Source organism: Mangifera indica, chromosome 13 (assembly GCF_011075055.1).
Source record: "Mangifera indica cultivar Alphonso chromosome 13, CATAS_Mindica_2.1, whole genome shotgun sequence".
Taxonomy (NCBI): domain Eukaryota; kingdom Viridiplantae; phylum Streptophyta; class Magnoliopsida; order Sapindales; family Anacardiaceae; genus Mangifera; species Mangifera indica.
The window spans coordinates 12,551,456-12,576,071 of record NC_058149.1 but is presented as its reverse complement, the minus strand read 5'-3'; the positions used below and the strand labels follow the sequence as shown (position 1 = coordinate 12,576,071).

At 35.7% G+C, this 24,616-nt stretch overlaps 4 protein-coding genes and 1 pseudogene across 6 annotated transcripts; 2 read left to right on the top strand and 3 right to left on the bottom strand.

Moving 5' to 3' along the window:
• Positions 1-5,255: 5,255 nt before the first annotated feature.
• On the top strand, positions 5,256-7,575 carry LOC123194564 (heat shock factor protein HSF30-like). 2 transcript variants are annotated; one of them, XM_044607820.1, is made up of 4 exons: positions 5,256-5,659; positions 6,033-6,959; positions 7,048-7,295; positions 7,387-7,575. In XM_044607820.1, the coding sequence occupies exons 1-2, from the start codon at positions 5,339-5,341 to the stop codon at positions 6,870-6,872; spliced, it is 1,161 nt and encodes a 386-aa protein (XP_044463755.1). In that variant the 5' UTR covers positions 5,256-5,338; the 3' UTR covers positions 6,873-6,959; positions 7,048-7,295; positions 7,387-7,575. The 2 variants fall into 2 exon arrangements, with proteins under 2 accessions (XP_044463755.1, XP_044463754.1); XM_044607819.1 differs by having other exon boundaries at positions 7,048-7,575.
• A 726-nt stretch (positions 7,576-8,301) lies between these two features.
• Positions 8,302-10,419, top strand: LOC123194563 (annotated as a pseudogene).
• A 9-nt stretch (positions 10,420-10,428) lies between these two features.
• On the bottom strand, positions 10,429-13,057 carry LOC123194562 (protein IQ-DOMAIN 6-like). The gene is made up of 6 exons (XM_044607818.1): positions 12,817-13,057; positions 12,512-12,610; positions 12,184-12,429; positions 11,557-11,784; positions 11,338-11,451; positions 10,429-11,256 (listed from the first exon to the last, which is right to left on the bottom strand). Exons 2-6 carry the CDS (start codon positions 12,578-12,580, stop codon positions 10,669-10,671), a joined length of 1,245 nt encoding a protein of 414 aa, XP_044463753.1. The 5' UTR covers positions 12,581-12,610; positions 12,817-13,057; the 3' UTR covers positions 10,429-10,668.
• A 1,731-nt stretch (positions 13,058-14,788) lies between these two features.
• LOC123194289 (IQ domain-containing protein IQM1-like) lies at positions 14,789-18,422 on the bottom strand. Its single transcript, XM_044607459.1, has 9 exons — positions 17,971-18,422; positions 17,207-17,761; positions 17,001-17,115; positions 16,843-16,908; positions 16,301-16,389; positions 16,112-16,199; positions 15,717-15,947; positions 15,531-15,632; positions 14,789-15,462 (listed from the first exon to the last, which is right to left on the bottom strand). Exons 2-9 carry the CDS (start codon positions 17,710-17,712, stop codon positions 15,010-15,012), a joined length of 1,650 nt encoding a protein of 549 aa, XP_044463394.1. The 5' UTR covers positions 17,713-17,761; positions 17,971-18,422; the 3' UTR covers positions 14,789-15,009.
• Positions 18,423-20,484: 2,062 nt separating this feature from the next.
• On the bottom strand, positions 20,485-24,584 carry LOC123194036 (mitochondrial carrier protein CoAc1-like). 2 transcript variants are annotated; one of them, XM_044607156.1, is made up of 8 exons: positions 23,777-23,910; positions 23,541-23,604; positions 23,187-23,272; positions 22,877-23,084; positions 21,758-21,890; positions 21,182-21,366; positions 20,859-20,987; positions 20,485-20,757 (listed from the first exon to the last, which is right to left on the bottom strand). In XM_044607156.1, the coding sequence occupies exons 4-8, from the start codon at positions 23,030-23,032 to the stop codon at positions 20,656-20,658; spliced, it is 705 nt and encodes a 234-aa protein (XP_044463091.1). In that variant the 5' UTR covers positions 23,033-23,084; positions 23,187-23,272; positions 23,541-23,604; positions 23,777-23,910; the 3' UTR covers positions 20,485-20,655. The 2 variants fall into 2 exon arrangements, with proteins under 2 accessions (XP_044463091.1, XP_044463090.1); XM_044607155.1 differs by lacking the exon at positions 23,541-23,604 and having other exon boundaries at positions 23,777-24,584.
• Between the last annotated feature and the right edge of the window lie 32 nt (positions 24,585-24,616).

Below are 24,616 nucleotides of genomic sequence, written 5' to 3'. Positions count from 1 at the left end.
AAAGTCTGAACTCTGAGCACAAGGTACAATGTCCGGCTGGGGGCCTGGGGCTCCATCGTGATGGCGTTGGTGAGTTACTGTGTACAGTAAATCTTTTTTCTCACCCATATTTGTTCTAAAAACCCTTTTCCATCCTTAATGGGTAAAAATAACATTTTACTATCCATACTTAAATTATTTTAAATTAACCAAAGGTATAAGGATAAAATAATAATATTTTATTATCTAAAATAATAATTTTTTATATGGATCAGGGGTTAAAGAAGGCTTTAAGTTAAACATTGGGGGTAAAAATGTAACTCACTCACTATGTGGTGTACCTTATAAATAAATTAATAAACTATCAATTCATTTGACCCTGGAGACGATCACTTTCAAGCAATTAATATCCACACATCTCTACCGGCGCGTGAACCTTTCAATAAAAAACACACCTTGTAATTTAATTAATTTAAAAAGTAATAATTTTTGCTGTATTATTTATCAAGCGTTCATACTTTTCAATTCAATTAAAATTTAATCATTAAATCTTAACCCCGTCCCCACCCGGCCCATACGAGCTTATAAAAATACTGTTTTTGATTGCCTTTCTTACACGATTGGTTAAGGAACAGCCCCCCACGTGAACGAACCCATGACCGTACCTTCCAGAAGCGGTGTACAGTTGTTGTCAGAAACTCGTACCCGTATCCGAATACATTTTTTATATTTACTTAAACGGATTCTCCGTATAGTCTTCTTTATTTAATGTTGAATCAACCGGCGCCGCTGGCTTTCAGTTTTTCAATTTGAGGATTTATTTTTTTAATCTCATTAACTAATTGAAGCTGACACATGGGTGACGCAATCTTTTCTGACAAGCAAGGTCAGAAGGGGCCCAGTGATGTCATGATCTGAATGCTGTCGGCTCATAATTGAGATTAATTTTTATCCCGTTCCCGCTCCATCTCTTGGAAAGAAGGGAGGGTAGGGAAAAGGGGATCTACTTTGCAAAACACGAATCAACGTAATGTGCCTAGTCATCATATTCATGATTGCGTGATGACCGTACACGTGGAGCTGGAGTTGGAGGTGGGGTGGGGGTGATGTGTGAAGTTTATGGGGTGGTCTGTGGGGAGATATGATGAGACAATGTCGGGTAAGATTTTAACCATCCAAAATGAGACAAATAGTTGGAGCCAGGTTGAAGATAAGAGATGAATTGATATCGATGGGTGCCTTCTTTCATGTCCTCCACAATAAATAAATAAATAAATATATAAATATATATATATATATATATATATATATATTATCGTTTAACAGTAAAGCTATTCATGCGATGCAACATAGTACCTAGACATGTCTAATGGCCTGGGTCTAAAGGATCTTGGGTCGGGTTTCAGGTTTTACTGTACCATGAGCTGACGTGATCTATAAAGCCCATCTTTTGATAGATTTTGATACAATATAACTTTTTAGACACGATGAATTGCGTTGAATATGGTTAAGTACGATTTATGGGCAGGCCTAAAAGTACTGATAGAGTGAACCACTTGGCATGGCAGTTATGGGCCAAAGGTTTATTTCCCACCCAAGTTTGAAACAATTTGAAACCACCCTCTTCAATTTGAAACAATCCTGTCATGACACTGCGCTGTTTTCCAAAAGGTTGACCAAAATTTGTAATTGCCTTCATAGATTTATTATAATTGTTAACGGCATTGGAAAACTAAAAATAAAAGTGAAGTTAGATTCGAATTGAATTAAATTTTACTCGTTTTGTATAGAATTAAGTTTAAGCTAATTTTAAAAGTTCAAGCTTAGCTCGTTTTAAAATAATTGAGTTTAAATTTAGTTTGAGCTTGAATTAAGTTTTAAGTTCAGTTTGGTACTATAATAATGTTACTTTAATATATATTAGTTAAAAAGACATCGTTTTATGTTGAATTTTTTACGTTCACGAGTTTGACTAGTCAAACACTCCTAAAACTTGAGCTAAAAAATATTGAACTCTCTAATTTAAACTTGTTAAACTGAGTTTATTTTAGTTTATTTGAATCGAATTTAAACTTAAACTCAAATAAATTTAGTTTGAATCTAACCTTAAATGGAAGGTCAAAATTTGTATCGGAAACTCATTTATTTCTTTCTTGTCATAGCTAACTTTTAGACGAGCACTCACACTATTGTAGAAAAACATGAAAAACTGATAACAAACCGGATATGACGTGGTTATTATATCTCGATCCCTACAATCAAAGTGCATTAGGGTAAAAATAATTCAAATTTAAAAACACCAAATTCATCTTACACTTTTGGAAGAAAAGAAATACAAAAAAATATGTTCATCTTTGCCTCTCATTAAAATCCAAGTGACACAGCCGTCCCTCCAAAAAAAAAAGGGAGAAGCCATTTTGGGGCAAGCATTTAGAAGTGAAAGTTGTTTTAAGTCAAGAATTCAAATGTGTCACTGTCTCTCTATCATCTCCTACATACTAATTTCATGGCTTTGGCATATCCAGAATCATGAGACAGCAGAAATTATTCAATACATTGCACACTCATCACAAAAACAACACAAAATTAGTAGTAAATACATAAACACATACGTGCGTGCACACACACACACACACACACACACACACACACACACACACATATATATATATATATATATATAAAAGAACGATCCAATGTAAGAGTTGTTACTTAAACAAGAGCTCATACAAATTGTTTCGAATGAATCATTTAAATAAGAACAATGCGGAAGATTATTGTACCTCAACAACAAAGATTAAAAATGCGAGAGGGTTTGATCTTGGCAACACACCCTTCGGTTCAAAAACAAGGTATTGAAATTAAAAGTATGCTTGAATAATAAAAAATTGTGGTTTTCCCATGAATACAACTGGTTTTGAAGCTTTAATTAAACCAATTACGGTGATGATTGTGATAAAACATATCCAACAATGGTGATGAAAGTGAACGATGGAAGAAGAACGGTCGAGAAAGGATGTTAAAGTTACTATTTGGGAAAGGAGAAAACTATTAAATTGTTTTTCTAATTCACCAAAAGACTTATTCCCTCCTAAGGTTTACTGAAAATTCAAATTGGTACCCGTTAATCGGTGAGAGAGAAGAAAAAGGATAGGTCAGTCGGTGGGCTAAAAGAATGAGTAATTAGAGGAGAAAAAATTATGAGATTTCAAACTTGAAAGAAAAATTTTAAGAGAAAATTATGAGATTTTAAAATTGAAGAAGGAAAAATTATAAAAATTTATTAAATAACAATTTTATTCCTAATTTTAACTGAGATCTTATAAATGAGTGTTCACTATATATTGGGTGGGAATAAATCTTTGGGCTTTTTAATTTTAGGAAAATAGAAGATGAGGGGGAGATAATTTACTTGGTTTTTTAAATTTAATGATACTGGCATAGTAGGATTGCCACATGGTTGATGAGGTGGCATCCATCACAAAATTATCCCTACAATAAAATAAAGTTGATTCACTCCTTCCCCACAGTAGATTTGTATGCATAACATTAATTGTGTATAAAATAAAATAGTTGATTTTCAAAACACAATAAAATTAAAAGTAAATTAATATTTGATCATATAATATAATAATACATCAACTATATATTCCAATTATATATATAAAAATATATATATAATATTACTCAAAATAATTTACAATCATAAAGTTATATGTTTATAACCTATATTTAAGAATTTAACAACATTATCCCATATGTAAATCAACTTTTGACTCGTTCTGACCCATTTTAAAGATCCACATATTAGTTACTATTGGTGTCGTCAATGACCTCAATTCAGGGTGATTTTTATGCATGAAATAGGAAAAATGTTAATATGTTAGTGATATTAAATTTTTATTTATTAAATTATATAAATTTATATGTTTGTATTGTTAGTCTTTCTTTCTTTCTTTTTTTCCCCTCTATTATAAACCGAGTTCTTGAAGGAAATAGTATTTTAAAATTCAATTAGATTAAAATTAACCTAAATTATACCCATAACTTGAATTAAGATTAGACACATCAATTAGGCTGAATCGAATAAAAGCTTGATACGAAGCATGAAAAAAAAATACGGCATGAGAAAGCCCAATCCAATACTGTAGCGTGTCAGGCTAGGCCCATGGGCCTATTGGGCTGGGTTTCGACTTTAATATTAAGCCCATGGATTGGTCCGATCCCGTCTGATATTGTTTAAAAATAATTTTTTTAATTTGCTTCTGCCTTGTGTATTCTTCTGTGTTTGCGGCAAAAGCCTTGTTAAGCAGAGGGAAGTAATTTTTTTAATTAATTAATTTATTTTTATATAAACCTATTCAATTTTTTTTCATTTTTATTTTCATTTATAAATCTCTCAATTTTAATTATTTTATTATATTTTTAATCTCATTTTCTCTTATCAATTATCTTTAAAAAAATATCTGAATTTATAAATAATAATTTTTTGTGTTTATAATTTTATTTTTATTTTAATTTTATCATTATAAAATATTACAAATAGATCAAGTATCAAATGAATTCAATTCATTTGAATATTATTATAATGTATATTTATTTATGTTTTATAATTTAAAAAATAATTTATATTTAAAAATTTTAAATAATTTTTTTAAATATTTAAAATTCAATCCGACCTATTAAAGACTCATTTTTATATGGTCTGGCTATAAACTTTTATATATTAATGGGTCGGTCTGATTCAAAAGCTTATTACTGTTTAAATTTTGAGTCTGATCTGACCCATTAACTTGATAAATCAAGTCTGAGCCAGCTCAGTCTGGCCCAATTTAACCCATCGACACCTCTGATTAAGATAAGGGAAAATCTTACAACAATCCATCGTATCCAAATTACGAGAGATGGTAATGTCTTGTCGAAAGAGCACTATAAAAATGTTTTATCGAAGATTTTTTTGTTAGAAGTATAATTGTAACCTTGACCGAAAGAGAGTTTTATTTCACGGGCTTGTGGGCACCTTCTAGATCCACAATCAACGGTCCAAATTAGTGCTCCCATTTCCGTACCAACCCTCTCCTTTACTCTTTTGGACCTCGAAGCATCGGGAACTTTCTGGCACTTTTTGAAGCTGGATTTTCTGACCCCACAAGGAACACATGGCAGAAGCTTCTTCCAAATTGCAAAGAAGCTGACAAATCACTCATAAATCTAGTGGACTTTTCCCTCTCTAGAAACTTCTTCCCAGATCTTTTTAACCTCACACTCACTCTCATTGTTTCAGATAAAAGATTAATCGACCCCAACAAATTTTAACAAGAAAGTCTTCGTCTTTTCGCTTTGATCGGTTAAGCTAGCTATGGAGGAAGTGAAGGTGAAGGAAGAGGGGAAGGAGTCGGTGACGTATGTAGCAGCTCCATCAGCTGCTGCATCTTCTTCTTCTTCATCTTCAGGCTTTTCACCACAGCCGATGGAGGGGTTACACGACGCGGGACCGCCGCCATTTCTGTTGAAAACCTTTGAAATAGTGGAGGACCCATCAACTGACTCCATTGTTTCGTGGAGTAGAGCTCGTAACAGCTTCATTGTTTGGGACTCTAATCAGTTTTCTACTAATCTGCTTCCCAAGTACTTCAAGCACAATAATTTTTCTAGCTTCATTCGCCAGCTCAACACATATGTAAGCTTTACAACTGAAAAATGTATTTTCTTTTTATCAATTTTGTTTTTTAGTCTGCATTTCATGATGTAAGATATTAGATGGTGAGTTTCCTCATGGCCGATGGTCGTTTAGATTCTATTGATCAATGTTTGTTGCTCAATATCCTTCCGATGGTTTTTAAATTTTGAAAAGAGCTTAGAGTCTTATAATTTAGCTTTTTGTTTTATGGTATCTAGTAATTTTCCTTCTGCAACTCTGTTTTCTGAATAATTTGTACTAGTGCATCACTAATTTAGTTGAAATTATACTAAATGAACCGTTGTGAAGGTTCTGGTTGATTTGGCCAATTTTAGAAAATTTCTAATTCGTTTAATATTGTTGTGTGAATCAGGGTTTTAGAAAGATCGACCCCGATAGATGGGAATTCGCCAATGAAGGATTTTTGGGAGGACAGAAGCATCTATTGAAGACAATTAAAAGAAGACGACATGTTTCACAGAATATACAGCAACAAGGAGGAGGAGCTTGTGTTGAATTGGGACAATACGGGTTGGATGGTGAGCTTGAAAGACTAAAGAGAGATAGGAGTTTGTTAATCTCTGAAATTGTGAAACTAAGGCAACAGCAACAGCAATCGAGAGACCAGATTACGTCAATGGAGAAAAGGATAGAAATTACTGAAAGGAAACAACAACAGATGATGACATTCCTTGCCAAAATATTCAACAATCCAGAATTTGTCAAGCAATTTGCTCTCAGAAATGCACACAGACGGGAATTTCAAGGTGTTGAAATTGGGAGGAAGCGGAGGCTAACTGCCAGCCCAAGCTTGGAGAACTTACCAGCAGAAGCAATCACTATGACACCTACAGGAGTGGAGAGTGGTCAGACTTTGGATTATGAAATCCAAGATCAAGATGAGTTGGTAGATGTGGCGACTGATATAGAAACATTCATCTCTTCTGCCCTGGACAATGAATCCAGCCGTGATTTAAATTATGAGATTCCCAGTTCAATACCCGCAAGTAGTGGCAATATGGGTGATGAGCATGAGACAATTTGGCAGGATTTGTTTACTGATGATCTGCTTGCTGGCAATCCGGAAGATGTGGTGGGTGATCAATCAGAAGCTGATGTGCAAGTAGAGGATTTGGTTGCAAATCCTGACGATTGGGGGGAGGACTTGCAAGACCTTGTGGATCAGATGGGTTTTCTCAGGTCAAAACCATGACCAAATACCTTGCTGTTAGAGAATCGGCTGTGGTATTCTTCTGGGCTGTGTTGGCCTTTGCAACCCCATTCTTGCTTTTTCCTTGTGGTATGTTTTATGAATAATATTTGGTTGTTTTTGTTCCTCGCAGTATTTGTTATTTATGACTGATAGCTACGCATTGTTTCTGATGCAGAAGTGGTGAAAGTTGCAAGAGGCCAACATATGACCTATATTTCTGTATCCTTAGAACAATAATCTGACGAGTTTTTCATTTTCACTAATACATATTCTCTAGTGTTGCCTTTTTGCTCCAATTTGATATTCTGTATTCTCTTTGTTGCGTTTTGCAGGCACAGATTCAAGGTCGCGGAAGAAGATTTGTAATGGGGCGCTTCAACTATTGATTTTTTCAACCAGTCGTTCCAGTTTCAAGTGCCTGATGTAATTTTGTGCTTCGAGCTTTAGTTAGTACTATTGCATTACATTTGTTGATTTTTATACGTGTGAGCAACCAGATATTTGTATGTAACAGTTTGCTTGTATGGATGTATCCTCTACCTCTACCACTTGTAGCTCATCAAAGATTTCCTTTGTGTTCAAACATTTACCAAGCTAGTGCTCAGCTTGCTGGTAATTCATTGATGTGTAGGACATTATGCATCAATCTTTTTGTACCCATTTAATACTTATTAATAGTGGCGATGCCTGTATATTATTTATACGAATAATTTCTCCTATTCTATAGTCAACTGTGTTTAATCTGGTCTCTCGATTAAACAATCTGGATTTTTCTCCGCTGCTTGAAATCTCCAACCTTTGACGCTTAAAGCTAACTCTTCGGGCATCTACTCTATATTATATATTTAAATGGAGCTGCAATGAAACGACATCATTGGAGGATTAAAAACACCATAACCGTGGTGTTCTTTTTTTTTTTTTTTTTTTAATTTTCACGATTGGGTTGGGCATCTAATTCACAAACATCATCATTCATAAGACGACAGATACAAAATGCTCAGAAAGATGCTCACTCAGGTGCGCACAGATCTGTCCAAGTCAAGCCCGAGTTTCTCACACTCATAGAACTTGGCTTTACTGGATTATCTTCTTCAAAGCTTAATGAATATGGAGTGGTTTTTCACAAGTAATCTCTTTGCAGCAACAATCTTCACACTGCTGGCGGTACTGAGTGGAGTTTTGTGTGCTACCTGTATGGCCCTTATTGGGGAGTCAGGAAGGTCCCCGGCTCCCCACCAATTCCACTGGTAGGACACATTCCTTTAATGGCGGAGTACGGTCCTGATGTGTTTTCAATACTTGCCAAACGATATGGCCCTAGTTCAGGTAAGTTGCAGCTTTTCATTCTTTGCCTGTGTTACAACAAGAGACTGCAATTGTACTAGATTGCGATATTGTCATGAAATTTTGTGTCTTTTAGAATTTGCCACTGTTTTTCAGATGAATTATGAGAGGGTAATCTTTCTTGACTATATTTTCCGGAATTGCAGCAACATTAGACGATTGTTAATATATATTTGTCCTTTCCTTTTTTCTGTGGTAACCACTTTTGTTGGTTGGTGCTTTGTCTGCCCCCTATAAAAAGACTTCCAGAAGAAACCCATGTTTTGGTTTCGATTCATTGTTTTTTGAAGATTAGCCCATAAATAAGAAGAGATATTGGCACACTTCTCTTCCTAAAGCTACTTTGATGAAGATCATGCTATCTGTCAGACTTTTTATCTCACTGCTCTTAAGTTTCAAGCTTGGAGATTTGAGAAGGGAAATGTAAAAGTATATATGTATATATATTGTTATATATAATTGGGTTTACAAAGTTGGTGAAGCAGGTTTCATATGGATAGACAACCACTGATAATAATAGCTGACTCAGAGCTCTGTAGAGAAGTTGGAATAAAGAAATTCAGAGACATTCCCAACAGAAGTTTTCCTTCACCCATTTCAGCTTCCCCTCTTCATCAGAAGGGGTCTTTTCTTTACCAGGTGCTTATTCTCTGTTTGTTATGTTAGTTGCAGCATTGGAGGAACTTGTATGCAGTGCACATGATCTGCAAGCTTCATGCAATTTGAGTACTTTGCAGGGATGCGATATGATCCACCATGCAAAACACTATATTGTCAGTGTACCAGCCATCTCACCTGGCTTGTCTGGTGCCCACCATGCAATCATTCATTGAATCTGCAACTCAAAATCTGGACCCTTTTAAAGAGGAAGACATTACTTTCTCTAATCTTTCCCTTAAATTAGCCACAGCTTTTGGGGTCAACTTTGGCCTGTCGAATCGGCAATCTGTCAGTGATTCAATTAACGGTCTTGATAACCAAGACAAGGTAATCAATCAGCACATCTACTCACAACTCAACTTAAGATGGATTTGACAGGCTCTTTCTTAATCATAAAAGGACATTCTTCCTATACTTCAAGAGCCATTTAGGCAGATCCTGAAGAGAATACCTGGCACTATGGGCTGGAAAGTTGACGGGACTGATAGGAATTTGAGGGGCCGGCTTGATGAAATTGTATCAAAGAAAATTAAAAAGAGCAACCAAGATTCAAAGGAAGTGCTGTCACTCACATAAAAAGCAAGAGAATCAGGATTGTTTCCAAGAAGATTTTTATGCCTGATTACATCAGTGCAGTTATGTTCGAGCATCTACTGGCCAGGTCAGCAACAACAGCTTTTACATTGTCTTCAATTGTCTATCTAGTTGCTGGACATCCAGAAGTTGAAAAGAAGCTGCTTGCAGAGATTGATGGGTCTGGTCCAAGAGATCAGATGCCAACTGCTCGTGACCTTCAACACAAATTTCCCTATCTTGATCAGGCAAGCTTTATTGTATATCAGTCAATGTTTTACTTCACTTATATGAACTGAAATGAATTTGAATGGAAAATATAATTAAATTGTTCAATGGTCTGATTATGGGTGATAAAGGAAGCTATGAGGTTTTATTTAGTATCCCCATTAGTTGCAAGAGAAACAGCAAAAGAATTGGAGATAGGAGGCTACCATCTCCCCATGTTATTGTTATAAATTATAATACTCAAGTGGAAAGCAGCTCCTGTCTAAGCGAATGGGTACGTTGACTCTGTTAGATTTGTTTCTTGGATGAGCAGGGTGCGTGGGTCTGGTTAGCACTCGGAGTTCTAGCGAAAGACCCAGAGAACTTTCCAAAGCCAGACAAGTTCAAGCTGGAGAGGTTTGAGCCAAACTGCGAAGAAGAGAAGCAAAGGCATCCTTATGCTCTAATACCCTTCGGAATAGGGCCCGGTGCATGCATTGTTGAGAAATTTACCTTGCAATAAACAAAGCTTTCATTGATACATTTATGTAGGTATTATTTATTTTGACATTCTCCCAACATGGAAACACCTCCAGAACTTGAATATGGCATTGTCCTCAACTTCAAGCACAGGGTAAAGCTTAAAGTCATAAAGAGAACATGAACATTGTTGTATGATATGCCTATGTTTTCTATTCTTGGAGCTCTTTGTATTCTGTAAACTGTTGAAAATGATTTTCGTTTGAAGAAATTTTTTGAATCACCATAAAAGTAAAGAAAAAAAATGAATGAATTCCTAGTCCACACCATGAACAACAAATTTACAAATACAGATTCTGAATAACGGTGCACAACAAGCTGTTGAACTTTTTTCACTAAGCATAAACTAGTCCATCTAATCATACAAACCCCTGCCCCCTTTCTTTCATACTTTCATCAAGCTCTTATCCATTGGGGATGGCAGGTAAAATGGTTTAGAAATATTGATTGAAGGATCAGAACTTGCACTGCTCTAAGAATCCCCGTTAAGAAAAGTGGCTGATTTCTTCAGGAACTGAAACTCATCCATGGATTGCCTTTGAATTCTGTGAGATAAATGATTGATTCTCTGCTTAGCCTTTGTTGATTCAGTGAGGTTCATGTAGTTTGGCTGGCTATTACCACTCTCCTCTGTTCTATCCAAGGGCAAAAATGTGTTCCCAGACACTGGAGTTGTAGAAGTGCACATTGATGATGAAGCTGAACTCTCATCATATCGGAACTCAGAACTTGGGCTAGAAGATGAACGAGTTGCTTGCCTAATATGGGGAGGTTTAGCAGAAATCCTAGTGGTAATATGGTTCTTTTTTATCTTTACTGAGCAAGGCTCTGAAGATTTAGGGCGTGAACCTAGAATAGAATCTGCACAAGTCTTTGAGGGGGGAGTAATTTCTGACTGGTCAGCTTGTGATTGTTCCAACAATCGACTCTCCCATGGCCGAGCAGCCATCCAACGTTCCAGCCAACTCCATCCCCAGGTGCTCTTGTCAAATTCTTGATTCTTAATAGATGGAATCGAGCCATTCATTCGACTATTTGAATTGGGGTTTGAACTCCATTGCTGAACAACAAGAAATTAGATCCCTTTATTTAGATGAAAGTGGATAGCATATTAAACTCATAAATCATGTTTATCTTATACCTTTTGAGCAAGAGAATATGCTATTGCTCTTTCTCTCTTGAAAGCACCTTCCTGCCTCATTTGAAGCTTTGCCTTAATATCTTGCAGGGTCCCCTTTCTATCACACCATCCTTTCTAAAAATTTACAAAACTAAATGTTGAGAACTTTCTGAATTTATGATATGCTTCTACTAATGAAAAATAAATTGGATTTGCAACACAAGTGAAGGTTTATGGTACCTCAGCTTCTTTCAAAATGTCATCCTTGGTGCGTATATTATTAAGCATATCCTGCACAGCTTGGCCCTCCATTGACTTTCTTACCCGGCGCGCCCTAACTCGGGCTTGAACTCGAACAAGAGCCTGCATGCACCTCAGTGTCACAGCCGCCTGTTTCCTCACTTGTCGACCACGAACCAGAGCTTGGAGTCTCACCACTCCTTTCAAAGCTCTCAATGCCCGTCTCGCCTACAATTATTAGACGGTCCTCACAAATGAAATCAATTCCTAAGAATGGTGAAGGCTTATATTTATAATCACCATTAATAATTTCAGTACTTATGCTGCATTCCAACAAAGATTCAAGATTTATTTATTTTTAGTTGCTAGATAATATCAATTCTCTTATTCTACAGCAGTGAAATATCAATTCAAATGCACATCAAATTACAAAAAAAAAATTTTGCTCTTGTTTTGAAATATATGTTGTCCATTTACAATTATGAACTTCTCTTAGTTGAGGGGGATCTATCTAAACCTATGGTCTCTAGAACAGCCAAAGTCCAATTTGGAATTGGTAACATATCTTTTTATCCTCAAGACCCTGAAAGAAAAGGGGGGAAATGAAGAATTGGGGAAAGCAGTTACCAGGAAGCCACGGAAAGCAGTTTGGATCCGAATGGCAGCCCATTCTTGCCGGACAACCCTGAAATCCTTATGAGGAGCTCGAACCACTGTGGCCATTGCAGCCGTGAAAGCATTAGTTCTTGGAGAAGAATCTGAGCACTCTGATGCTGCTCTGCGGTTTCCTTTGAAACCATTCAATGAAGACCCCATATCCCCTGAAGAGCTCTTCCACAGCTTCCATTTCTTGCTCTTACTACCTACCTTTTCCTGCATACAAGAACATTAATTAGTAACTATACCATCAAAAACGGGGGGAAAAAGCAAAATATTTCTCAAGGTTGTAGCCTACATTGTCATCTTTTTCTGGCTTCTTCAGTCCTATAAGAGCCTTAACCCATCTCCCCCCTGAAGCACCCATTTACTTGAGATGAACAAGCAAGTAACAGCGCTGCTTTCAGAACACAAAGCCCAAACGAACATATGAAATTAACCAAAGAAAAAAAGTCTTAAAGATCTATAAAAGAGAAGAGGTAAAAGACAAATAGGTAATACTCGAATGTCAAACCAGGAATGATAATCTTAAAAAAAAGGGCTAAACCAGAGAGACAGGGAAATGGGGTTGTTTTGGATATGCTTGCAAGGTGGGTTACATACAAGCAGTTCGATATTTGAAATTCAAACATAAACAAGAAACCGAAACAGAGTCCTCTCGTCCCGCTCGATTCCTTGGAAAGACACTGACAATCTGTCCCTGTAATTGCAGCAATTTTACGAAAAGAGGCCCACTAACTTTGCGAAAACCCATGAAAAGGCACGACCCCTTTCGCTCAGTTTACTGAGTTGCCATCGGAATTTACAAAAAGACAACATGCATGCCGACAAAGGATCTCCGAACTCACTGCTGTTTTCAGTAATTTAATAGCACTCCATCTACCAGTGCCTTCTTATTTTTCGGGGACCATTTGGACTGAGACACGTCTAAGTGGGTCCCCATATCTTCTCAATCCGACGGTTCAGAGTTTTTATTGGCTTGATGTTCAAATGGTTTTGGTTCAATAATGCTGAGAAATAATAGTAGATATTAGAAAACTTGGGAATTGATTTAATTCCTTAAATGCAACAACTTGAATATGAACTAATAAGATCTCACGGTTTAAAGATTGTTCAACAACCAACGAATGAGGGAGGCCCTTGGATTCTCTTTCTCAAGTGTAGGGCATGCAGTTGAAAATAATGAACGAGCTTTGAGAAGCACAAAAGATGAAAGCAGGCTTTTACTTTCGGAAGGCGTTGACAACGAGGTTCGATATAATAGTTATCTTTTTTTAATGTTAGGGTGATATTATATGTATTCATTTTAAATATATAAATATATATATTTATATATATTATTATAAAATTAAATATTATTTTGTTTTTAATTTAAAATTATTTAATTATATATAATATATATAAGTGTATATATTTATGTATTTAAAATAAATATATATAATTTTATTATTAACATTAAATCTTAAAATCTTAAAAAATTATATTATTTTCATCTTTTAATTTGAAAAACTAATAATTTCCCCTTAGGATTAAGTTTTAAAATTTTCACTTTTTCTCTCTAGAGTTTTTCTTCTTTCTTGAGCAATTTGAATCCTTCCTGTCGTTCATCGACATTCCCACCATTGTCTTCTCTCGTCATCAAAGTTTCCTATCATAACAAAGTTGTCAGACGAAGAGATAAAGACAATGTCTTCGTCTCTTCAGATCGAACGAAAATAATTCTTCTTCATCCGACCACAAAGATGGTATATTAGCGTTAGACGGTCGAAGATCAACCATCTCGTCTTCGTCTAGCTTGAAGCTTTGTCTCTTTTTCGAAAGTAGACGCTTTCATCTAACCACGAAGACGGTTGTTGGGCGTCAACGTCCGACAAGAGAAGAAGTTGGTGAAGGCTAGTTATAGACCAGAACGAAGATCGTCCCCTGAGAAGAAAAAAAAATAGGAGAGAAAAGGTAATTTTTCAAACTTTAAAAAAAAAATTGTTAGTTTTTTAAATAAAGGGCGGCAAATAATATAAAATTTTAGTTTTTTTAAAAGTTTTCATAAAACAATTATTTTACTCTTAACCCTAACAGATAATTTTGATAAATTGGTGAGTATTTGAGTTTTTAAAACACTATGAGTGTGCATGGGATTGAGCTAAACTTTGGGTGGGAATAAGTCTTTTGGCCTTTATCAATTCATGGTTATCATTATGTTTTATCCTGGATTTCAAATTCCATTTTAAGATACTTGCTGAAAGCGAGGGTGTTCATGTTCATGAGAAAAAAAAAAATCCAATATTTTGACTTTTTTTGACCGGTCAATAAGAAGTTTTAAAATCCAATCAAATGTCGTTTGAAAATGTGTTTTCATACATAGTTTTCCATAGTCTTCTAATTGTATCTAACACATTTTCGAATTTTGATGTACAAATCTCACTTGATAAACTTACTAGCGTAACAATTTCTACCACGTGCCCTTTTTTTTTTTTTCCCTTTTTTGGCAAATCCACGTTCATCAGTTGGTCAGCCGGCGGAATAGTCAAAAATTACAAATGTAACTGCATATTCAGAGCTTAATGTAAGAACTAAGTAGAGAGAAACAATTATATCTTACTTCCACCACACAAGAATGAATATAGTTAATGGCATCAGTAAATCAAAGAACAAAATTTTGTTTAATAAACTATTTACTGAACAATCTTATAATACAAAAACTCAGTTAGCCCGACAAAGTGCTCTACTTTCCCAAGGTCCTGAATATAGGTGTAGTTGCTTAGCAGACCACTCACCAATTCTGTGAATGCAGGAAGTCTAATTGGCATTGTTAGTGGAGACCCTTGGGCTGGGGAGTCCCATGTATGCAAGCCTTGGTGAGACACGGATTCTTGGGCTAGGTCGAGGCGAAGGAATTGGGGCAAAGTTCCTTGTGCTGCCAGGCGTAACTCGAGGAGATAGATTGACTTGCTCGAGTGCCTGTGATTGGAGATTTGGCGGGTAGTCCCTCACACAGCCAATGCGAGGTCCAACTCCACTGGTCCACTTGCATGACAAACGCTTTGACAAGTCATACACTGGCGCTTCCGCAGCAGCTGCATTGGTGCCATTACTATTTTCTTTGTTAAATTCGTCACCGAAGGGCCTGGAACCATCAACCGCATCTGTCTTTGTTGAGTCTGTGATCGGGAGATCATCCTCTGCCTCTTTCGGCTTAGGCTTTTCAACAGTATCTTTAAATGAGTTGTAGTCATCATCTATTGCACATCTCTGCAGAAAGAATGGTGAATTTAGATACTTGATATGAAGAGATGTTTTAGGCCTGAAGATTTAAATACCTTTACATTAGTCAAGTCAACATTATGCTCCTCTAGAAAACTGATAAATTCTTTGAAATTGTCTTCAGTTGGGAGATAGTGGCCACTATATGGCCATATAGCCTGAAGAAGGCAAAGAAAAGTTAGCTTAAATTGTCTCAGTTGAGACATGGGAGATAATGACTAATATGGGCACAACTAATATACCTCAAGAACCCCATCATGAGCTACCAATCTTCCAGCAGCCGTTGTTGCCCCTCCAGATAGGAAACTTGAGTGCTGAAAAACACCTTTTTTCTTCTGTCCCACATACAAGGCTCTTGATGTGCTAAGTACAAAAATCCACTTATAACCCACTGTGGTATCAAGAAGGACCCCAGTTTGCCTGTGAACAAGCTTTCCACTTTCCACTGTTACTTCATATGCCTCCCTCTCTTTCTGCAAATGCAAATCAAGATCTTAACAGAACTTAACAAAAATTTCAAAGATGCCAAATGAACAACTGATTGGTGGAGTGGATAAGCATAATATAGACTAATAAATTATGTGGGGTTTTTAGGTGGGGATGGAGGAGTACAAAATATAGTGATGATAAAACTTACTGGTCCAAGATATTTAATGCATTGTCGCTGTAGATCATTCCTTGGGCATCTCTCAAGATTCAGTTCTTTACCATCTCCAATATCCAGCCTTCAGTTCAGGAGGGAATTTAAAGTTCAGAGGATTGGTAAAAGATGGGCAATATTCAGTTTGTGTAAAGAAGGTGATTCAATGAGCATTAGCATATTTACCAGTAAAAGAAAGGTTGGGTACTCTTGCTATCAGACCAGGCATCGTAGTAGAAATGTAAATTGTGCCCATAACGATGGCGAGGATCAATCTGCAAAACAAAAAGAAACAATCAAGCTTCATAAATTTATGTAGATGACTACCTAATTCAAGATACATATCCTGCCAATCATTTGACTCGCCAAATGCTATAAATTCATCCAAGGCCCCGAAACCAAATTTAAGTTTTAACGTAATACTGAGAAGTTTGTATCAAGATCATAACAAAGCAGCATTTTCTATAAACAAAAATTCAGCAATTTAGTTGACTGACTTGAAATGACAAAGCAAAGTGTTCCTTGTAAATATTACAGGATGTTAAGAGTATTTGTTAAGCTCACAAATCAAGGCCAAAGCCTCAGAATTTTTCCACCAATTTACAACAGAAAGTGTAATTAGATATGAATTTTTGCCATTCAAATGGATCCTTCCAAGAGCAACTCAAATTCAGATTGAGAGTTTCAAACAGTGAATTAAGCGATCAAATGGAAAGGTGTGGACTTACAGCTTCAAGCCAGTGCTGCAGAGCTAGTTTCTGAGCCTTCTCATCTTTGGACAAACCTTTCCCAACCTACAAACAGAAATGAGTTGCATCTTTAATGTCAGAAGCAGACAAACATAACATGTTTCAATCACTCAGTTGCAGTGACAACTTAGAATTACTTTAGCTGCCCTTATTCTGGCCCGTGACCAGCGTGAAACAGCAGTTTCTGCTTTCTCAATGTTGAAGAAAGATACTGAGCATCGCTTCAGAGCTGCAAAATCTAAAGCCTTCCACCTGCCACAAGTGAATTTATATAAGAAATATCAGAAAGAACAAAGTAACAAACAGTGAATCACCAAGAACTTTGGATCATCAAGAGACAAACCAGAGCTCTTCGACCACAACAGCACAATCAGCAAGATTTCTTCTTGTCCGGTAACTCTTGTAGACTTTTTGAACCTTAGTGGCAGCAGCATCAAGCTCACTAACAGGCCTTGGAGAAAAAATTGTCACTGGTTCAGGGAGCAATATTGTGGGTTTTGTTATTTGAACTGCCTCATGAGCTTTATCCTTCAATGAGACTGAACCTGAACTCTCTCGGTCAAAAGTTTCTTCTTCAGATGGTTCAAATGCCTTAAGCCTTGATACCTCGGAATCCCAGTCTTTGAAGCTTATTGACTTCTCTATCTTCTTTTTATCAGATGGATCAGACTTGCTAATGGTTTCTGAATCTCCTTCCTTGAAGCTTTTTGTTCTCAAGGCCATCTCTGCACCTTTCTTCCCAAAGCTTGTGGACCTTTTAACAACTTTCTCCATGGTGTTTTTGATACCAAAAAAGTTCTGCAAGAGTTCATTCCAAGTGGAGAAGAGCAAGGAAAGAGAAAGTCCCATTTACTTTAACTACTGACAAAATTCAACTGGCAGTACCAGAACCACCAACCTGCTCACAAGAATAGTTACTTTTAAGGGCTAAAAACAGATGGAAGCACATGAACAAATCATACTGTAAACAGATATCAATGAAAAATTGCCCATTAAGAATAATTAACCAAAAAGAAAAAAGAATAACAACAATACCAATATGCATCATTCAACTTCCAACAAGTTAAACAGAGCAAACTGAAAAATACTAGAATCAATAGCCCTCACCTAAAGAAAAATACACAGCCGTAGCCCCAAAGCCGCTGTCTCTCAAGTCCGAAGTTCAAAAGAATGATTATTTGAAGACCACATAACAAATACGTGTGGCCACTTCACTAGTTTATATAATGGGGCAGTTTCCACTTTCCAGTCTGAATAATCAAAGTTAAAATTTCTGTATATGGACAACACTGCAGAGAAGACCATATAAATCAAAGTTGGTGCCTAAAAAAGTGATGATGCAGTGAAGTATATTGCCTTCAAGGAAGTCAAAGAGAAAGTTGGAAGAAGCACCAACAACTATGCATGATTTTAATATGGTAAAATAAAACGGGGAAGTGGGGCTCTCTCTCTCTCCATTAGACTTCCAAGCATTACACCAAACTATTCATTTTGGACTTGGAAGCATTCTACTCTTCAAAACTGAGACAAAATTTCCAGTCTCCTTTTGGTTGTGTTAGATAGTACAATATTCAGTAGAAAATACAAGTTCGAGCCCACTAAATAAGTGGTGTTGAGTTGTTTATCGAATAAGGTTCATAGTCAACAAGGAGATTATGAAACGTACAAGTCAACAAAGACCTTGGTGATCATCTCCCTCACTTAATGGATGACAAAATAACAGCAGAGTCAACTACCCTTGTCCCCACGGTAGCAGGCTCTGTCTATCCGGCTCTGTACGCATAGTTGTAATTATAAAGACCAATTTGCATGAAAAGTTTTGTTTGCTTCGGCTCAAGTCTCGATGGTGTGTATTATTCAAAGAGGCAAATTAAAAAAAACAGATTTACATAATATTTTATTATAAAAATAAATAATTATTAAATATAAATAATTATTTATTTTATTAAAAATAATAATAAATAATAATAAATTATTTTACTTAAATATCTTATAATATAATTATTTTTAAATATTTATTATATTAATTTAAAATAAATTTATTTTTATCTCAAAAAATTAATAAATAATAATATAATTATAATAAAATCAAGATTATCTTGATAATCTTTTAATATGTAAGGTGAAGGTGGTAATCAGATTATCATATGTATTACCTGTCACGTCAACATTAATAATAGAAAATTACTGAAATATTTTATTATTGACAAACCAAACAAGGTAATATAAATAATAAAAGATAGATTATCAAAATAATATTTAAATCTATGAACCAAACAACCCCTAAATGTTTTCTAATTTTGAATATGTATGTGTATATATATATATATATAAAAGTGATATCATCTTATTTAAATATTTAATTGACTATTTAAAATTAAAAATATATAGTTTTATTTTAAAAAATTAAGATCAAATGACTATTTTCTGTCCCAACTTTTTTAAAATGATGACTATCTTTTAAATTTTAAAAATATTTTTTTTATTATTTATTAAAATTTTCATAAAATTATTAAAAACTATAAATGTCGTCTGTCTCTAATAACAATTTAAAATTAAATAATAATTTGTCTCAAGAAAAAATTATAAAAAGTCACAGGTGAGACAAGAATCTTGTTTTTGCACATCAATGATTATACCTCTCCATTGTTGTCACTCTTGTGTTATTGCCACTCTTAATTCGGATTTAACAAAAGACATTCAGATCTGTTGCTCCATTTCTTGTTTTTTCTTACTCTCTTTTTTCTTCCTTTTTGTTTTACGCTCGTATCTTCTTTATATTCTTTTTTCCCATAGAGCAAATCTGAATTATCTCTTTCCCTCTCAGTCTCCTTCTCTTTCTCTTCTGTCCATTTCCTCAAGTCTCCCACTTATGATTCATCAACTCCGACTTATTTTCCTTCTCCTTGTCAATGCCTCGTTCACTTCAATTGCATGGAGCACCGCATCTTTCTACCCTCTTCAAACATCGCCACACCAGAAGGCACAACCACCTCTTTATCTCAAGAACAATCCGAACAATACCAAAATACGTAAAAGGGCAAAAGAGAAAAAGACAAAAAAATGAAGAAAAGGGTAAAAGTTAATTTGTTCATACTAATAAAAGTGGAAGTGATATCACTTCTATTAAATATTATACAAAGTAACAAAAATATCATTTAAATATTAAAACTAATGTCTAGATAATAAAATGAACTTTTCGAATTTATACGGTGAAGAATAATCCCACGTTAAGGTTTAAGTGAAAAATAATTCTTCGGCCTAAAAATATAATTTCATTTTCTCTGTGGTCCTAACTAGTTGGCACAATGAAAAGTTGTAAACTAAACATTATCTCTTGCAATCAGAGATGGAAAAGCAATGATAAAAGACAAATTTAGGTTCTTAAAAATGCTATCTTTTCAGGGTTTTCCTACCCCAGCAAGCATGATCAGTAGGCATCACTCCCTCATATGATAATTTAAACACAATTCACACATATAGCTGGAGCCCTGGCATAGCTATTAAATTTGACCGAATGATACCAAGAAGTTGCCTATCAAATCGGCTAAGCATATGGCATAGCCAGCAAGACGCCAGTCCTTATTTTCATGCTTCCAGTGTGAAATAAAATCCAGAACATGAAAACGAAAAATCACAGAATTCTTCTCTCAACATACAATGTATCAACAACAAAGTATTTGTGCCAACACAGACAGGAATCCTTAATCAGTAACAGTATAAGTCCGATCTACTTTCAATCAGTAGGAGAGCTAGTACAGAGCTGATAGTGCATTTTAGCTATTGTCAAGATTATGAATTGGAGACTGATCGTGATTTCTGCCGAGGTGGTATGTGGAGCCACACTTTCATCATGTCATATGCAGTGAAGCCAATTGCCACAGAAGGAACAATCTTTAACACAAAAACCATTAAACTCTCTTAGGGACCATACACGGCAAATCTAACAGCAATCACAAGATAAAGAAGAAACCAACATAAGCGCCATTGACTACCTTGATATAATTAATGCTCAGGCCCGCAAACAGCTGTTTCCATCCTTGATTTCGGGCAATGCTGGTAAGCCCTTCCCATGTGTTCCTGTATTTGGCATCACCTTGAATAGAAGGTCTCAGATTTTCTACCTGTAAAACAACTTTGTATAAAATTATTTAAAATTATAAAGCCATGGAGATGTACCCTCAGCCCCAAACTTCTTACAGGAACCTCAATTTTCTCACTGAAAGGAATCAAATCATTTATATCCCACAAAAATATATTTATGGTCACAAAAAGAAAAAAAAAATTGACCATAACACTACTAACAATTACATGATACCTGCATCTGCCGCCTAACAACATCTAATGGGTATGTGAGGGTCTGCCCAAATAGCCCTGCTAGGGCGCCACAAGAAAGACGCATCACAATGGATTTCTGATGCTCTTCAGGAACATGCCTCTTGAGTTCCTCATATACATAAAACTTCAAACCAGCATAAGGGAGAATTCCAGTTAGGGTCGGACCTGCTCAGAAAAAGAACAATTGTTGCAACCTGAATAGAATTTAAAAAGAATCAAAGTAGAAAGTATGTTCTATGACGCAACGAATTAAAATGAAGAATTGTTCTAAATTAATGAACGAAAGTCATGAAATAAGCCCTTCTGGAGATTAATCAGGTATGACATAGGGAGAGAAAACACAGAGATTAAACATGGCTGTTTCAGTGACCCAGTCAAAAAAGCAGCCACAAGGGAAAACCAGATGTTATGAAGAACAATGAGTCGTCAACAAATATTCAAATTAGAAGACACCAAGTCCACTGGATTCAAAATCCGAGCATCAAGACCATACATCGCCAAAATTGGCCATGCATCCATGTGAAGTAAAAGGCATAACAAAACAAGTCATACATACCTATGCCCCGATATAGAGCGCGCATTCCCCCATCCTTGTAGACACTTGTAAGTACATCTTTTATGCCACCATATGCAGGTTGTCCAGACATACTTCTTATACCACCCCTGGAACTTCCTCTAGTGTCTACAACCTATGAATTCAGGAAAAAAAAAATCAAATAACTAGCCACAAGATATGATCAATAACGGAAACAGTTTCAAAAAACTACACTAATCATGCTCAACATGTCTTCGAAAGACAAATCTAATCACAGGATCAACAGACACAGTAAGTAATTCAATGCTAATTAACACAATAACCATAATATTTGTTTGCCTGATCTGCCAGTTTCAGTTCTTGGACCTCAATTGTTTTCTTCACTGAAAAAAAAGCTGCTTTATACATCATTTTTTTTTCAACTGGTCAGATGTTAAACATGCAATTGCATTAGAATTCTGTTAATTTTAAACATATGCTTTTTTTTTTTTCCTATGGGGGTGAGGGTGTTTCTTATCTATTAGGAATCAGGGAAGTATGAAACATTCTCTACACATTGTCCGAGGTAAGCATGACAGATTCAATATAGTTTATAACAGCCAGGGCCCTTTAGCAGATGCTGGCACACAAACTTCTGGTTCAAGCTTAGCCTAGGTGAGCTTAAAAGTTTGACCAAATCTAGTTATAGCCAGTAAGAAACACATGCCAGGGTTTGATTATTGGATGCCCAGTTGGAGTCATGGTTAAAAACAAAGTCCTTGATTTTTGTTTCAGAACAGAGTATCTTACAATAGGATGTTACTTCCTACTGTGTTGAAAAATTATTTTTGTTCTCAAAAGATAGAGAAAGCAAAGTTAACTCTCAACAACTTTAGGAAAAGATGATGAAAATCAGATGCCCTCTCTACAAGGTGCTTTTACCAAAAGCTTGCAAAAGATTATGCATAACATAATTCCCAATTTATGAAAACACTGTTCAGCAACTCAGAAGGAAAGCTTCTGAAGCATTAATCATAATTCATAATCGCAGAAAGTAAAGCATAATAAATAAATAACTACCAATTGAAACAGAGTTCTACAAAATCCTTACTCACTCTAATAAGAGAAAATGCCCCAATAATACTTTAGCAAACCACTCACCTGATAAGCAAGTTTTGCACGAGCCAGATCTAAAGGATATGTGCATAAAACTGCTGTTCCTCCAGCTAACGAACCAGCTAATAGATCTATAACAGGCCCCGATCCCAATGCTGAATAGTTATTCACAATCCAAACTCGATATTGCTCATATGTCATGAAATGCAAGGCTGCATAAGGTACAATCCGAAGAACACTAGCTCCATTTCCTCTAAAAGAAAATACAAAGCATGTATTACAACAACTTTCTTGTGGAAAGATGTGCGTATATATATATAATTTTTCTTCGTGCATGTATACATATAAACCTTACTTATAAAATCCAAGAACACCTTCCTGCTTCAGTAACCTCTTTAAGGATTGACACACCCCAAGAGATTGGAACCCTTCTGTTCTTGTCTGCAGTGAGAAATTGTGTGGACAGAAATATAGTTAAGAACTATTAGGGAATCATAAATCTATTATAATTTTTTTCAAAATAGAATTTATGAAGAAACAAGATAAGCAACAAGAGAATTGGCAAACAAGCTAGACCAGAGTCAAATAAACAAAGACCCTTCCTTAGAGACCTGATACTGACTTCCAGAGTCGAATAAACACTATATGACTATTTTAACTGACATGTCTCCTGTATATCAAATCAAATACACATGTCAGAGCGGCTTACAGAACTAACAACTGCCACTGTCAAAAGGCTCTAATAATAGATGATTCTTCAATTGACAGCAAATCTGTAGAAGGTAAAACCACACTTAATCCATGTAAAACTAAATTCAACAACAGGAAACAAAACACAATCGAGATAAATCATATGAGCAAACACAAACCTATAAAGTACAAATATAAAACTCAAAACCACAGCATGAAATTAGATCTTAAATTTCCTAAATGGATGAGTTTCACCTGCAAGAGAATTTTAGTCCTTTCCAGAGGTGCAACAGCCGTCTTAGCAAAAGCTCCAGCAGCGCCCCCAGCAATTAGCTCCTTAACATAAATGGGCAAACTATCAACGTACGAAACTCCTCGGCGTGTAGATGAACCGTCCACAAATCCAGCAGCCATATTAGTTGACAATGTAGATCCTTGTGAAGAGCCCATCTCAAACAGTTGTAACAAAAACCAAACTAATTCAACAATTCCGCAACTAAACCCTTTATGTTATCACAAATTATGATTTATTACCCACTCTGCAGCTTAAAAAGCTCCTTATCCCATCTATCTCTTGGGATAGAAAAGTAATAGACCTTCCCTTCAAATAAACAATTCAATGGCCTGATAGCACCCAGGAATAATTTGGGCACGTTCACAAGCCAATATTCCTCCTCAATAATAGCAAGATACATCAACAGACAGAGAGAAAAACGAGACACAACGATTTGCTAATCAAAACCTTTCCAATCATAAAACTTGCCCCATCGATCTATCGCAAGGAAACCTCAATAAGCATCTCAAGAAAAAGCGGTAACCGAATGCTCGAAATCCGTAAAATCAAACAATGTTCGCTTGTAAATAATCCAAATTATTACGAGAAAGCTTCGAAGAGATTCAACAAACCTACCAGAAAGCACTGTTTGGTTGCGATAGCGGCCAAGAAGAACGATGGTGTTGAAATTTAGCAAAAGATTGTTTATCGCTTTATTTTAAATACCGTCACCCTTTGGAGAAGCGAAGAGGAGGTTTGCTTAGCTATCGCTTGTCTTTCGTTTCAAGGCGCTTTGCGCGAGGGATGACTTTTTAAAACGG

Coding starts and splice junctions, on each gene's coding strand:
- LOC123194564 (XM_044607820.1), top strand. CDS start 5,339: ATGGAGGAAGTGAAGGTGAAGGAAGAGGGGAAGGAGTCGGTGACGTAT. Junction 5,660..6,032: donor TTCGCCAGCTCAACACATAT/GTAAGCTTTACA, acceptor TGTGTGAATCAG/GGTTTTAGAAAGATCGACCC.
- LOC123194562 (XM_044607818.1), bottom strand. CDS start 12,580: ATGGGTGCTTCAGGGGGGAGATGGGTTAAGGCTCTTATAGGACTGAAG. Junction 12,430..12,511: donor AGCCAGAAAAAGATGACAAT/GTAGGCTACAAC, acceptor TCTTGTATGCAG/GAAAAGGTAGGTAGTAAGAG. Junction 11,785..12,183: donor CTGCTTTCCGTGGCTTCCTG/GTAACTGCTTTC, acceptor TAATAATTGTAG/GCGAGACGGGCATTGAGAGC.
- LOC123194289 (XM_044607459.1), bottom strand. CDS start 17,712: ATGGGACTTTCTCTTTCCTTGCTCTTCTCCACTTGGAATGAACTCTTG. Junction 16,200..16,300: donor ACCCAACCTTTCTTTTACTG/GTAAATATGCTA, acceptor CCTGAACTGAAG/GCTGGATATTGGAGATGGTA. Junction 15,633..15,716: donor CTCATGATGGGGTTCTTGAG/GTATATTAGTTG, acceptor TGCCTTCTTCAG/GCTATATGGCCATATAGTGG.
- LOC123194036 (XM_044607155.1), bottom strand. CDS start 23,971: ATGGGCTCTTCACAAGGATCTACATTGTCAACTAATATGGCTGCTGGA. Junction 21,891..22,876: donor GTGCAAAACTTGCTTATCAG/GTGAGTGGTTTG, acceptor CTGAATTCATAG/GTTGTAGACACTAGAGGAAG. Junction 20,988..21,181: donor TTGTTAGGCGGCAGATGCAG/GTATCATGTAAT, acceptor GTTGTTTTACAG/GTAGAAAATCTGAGACCTTC.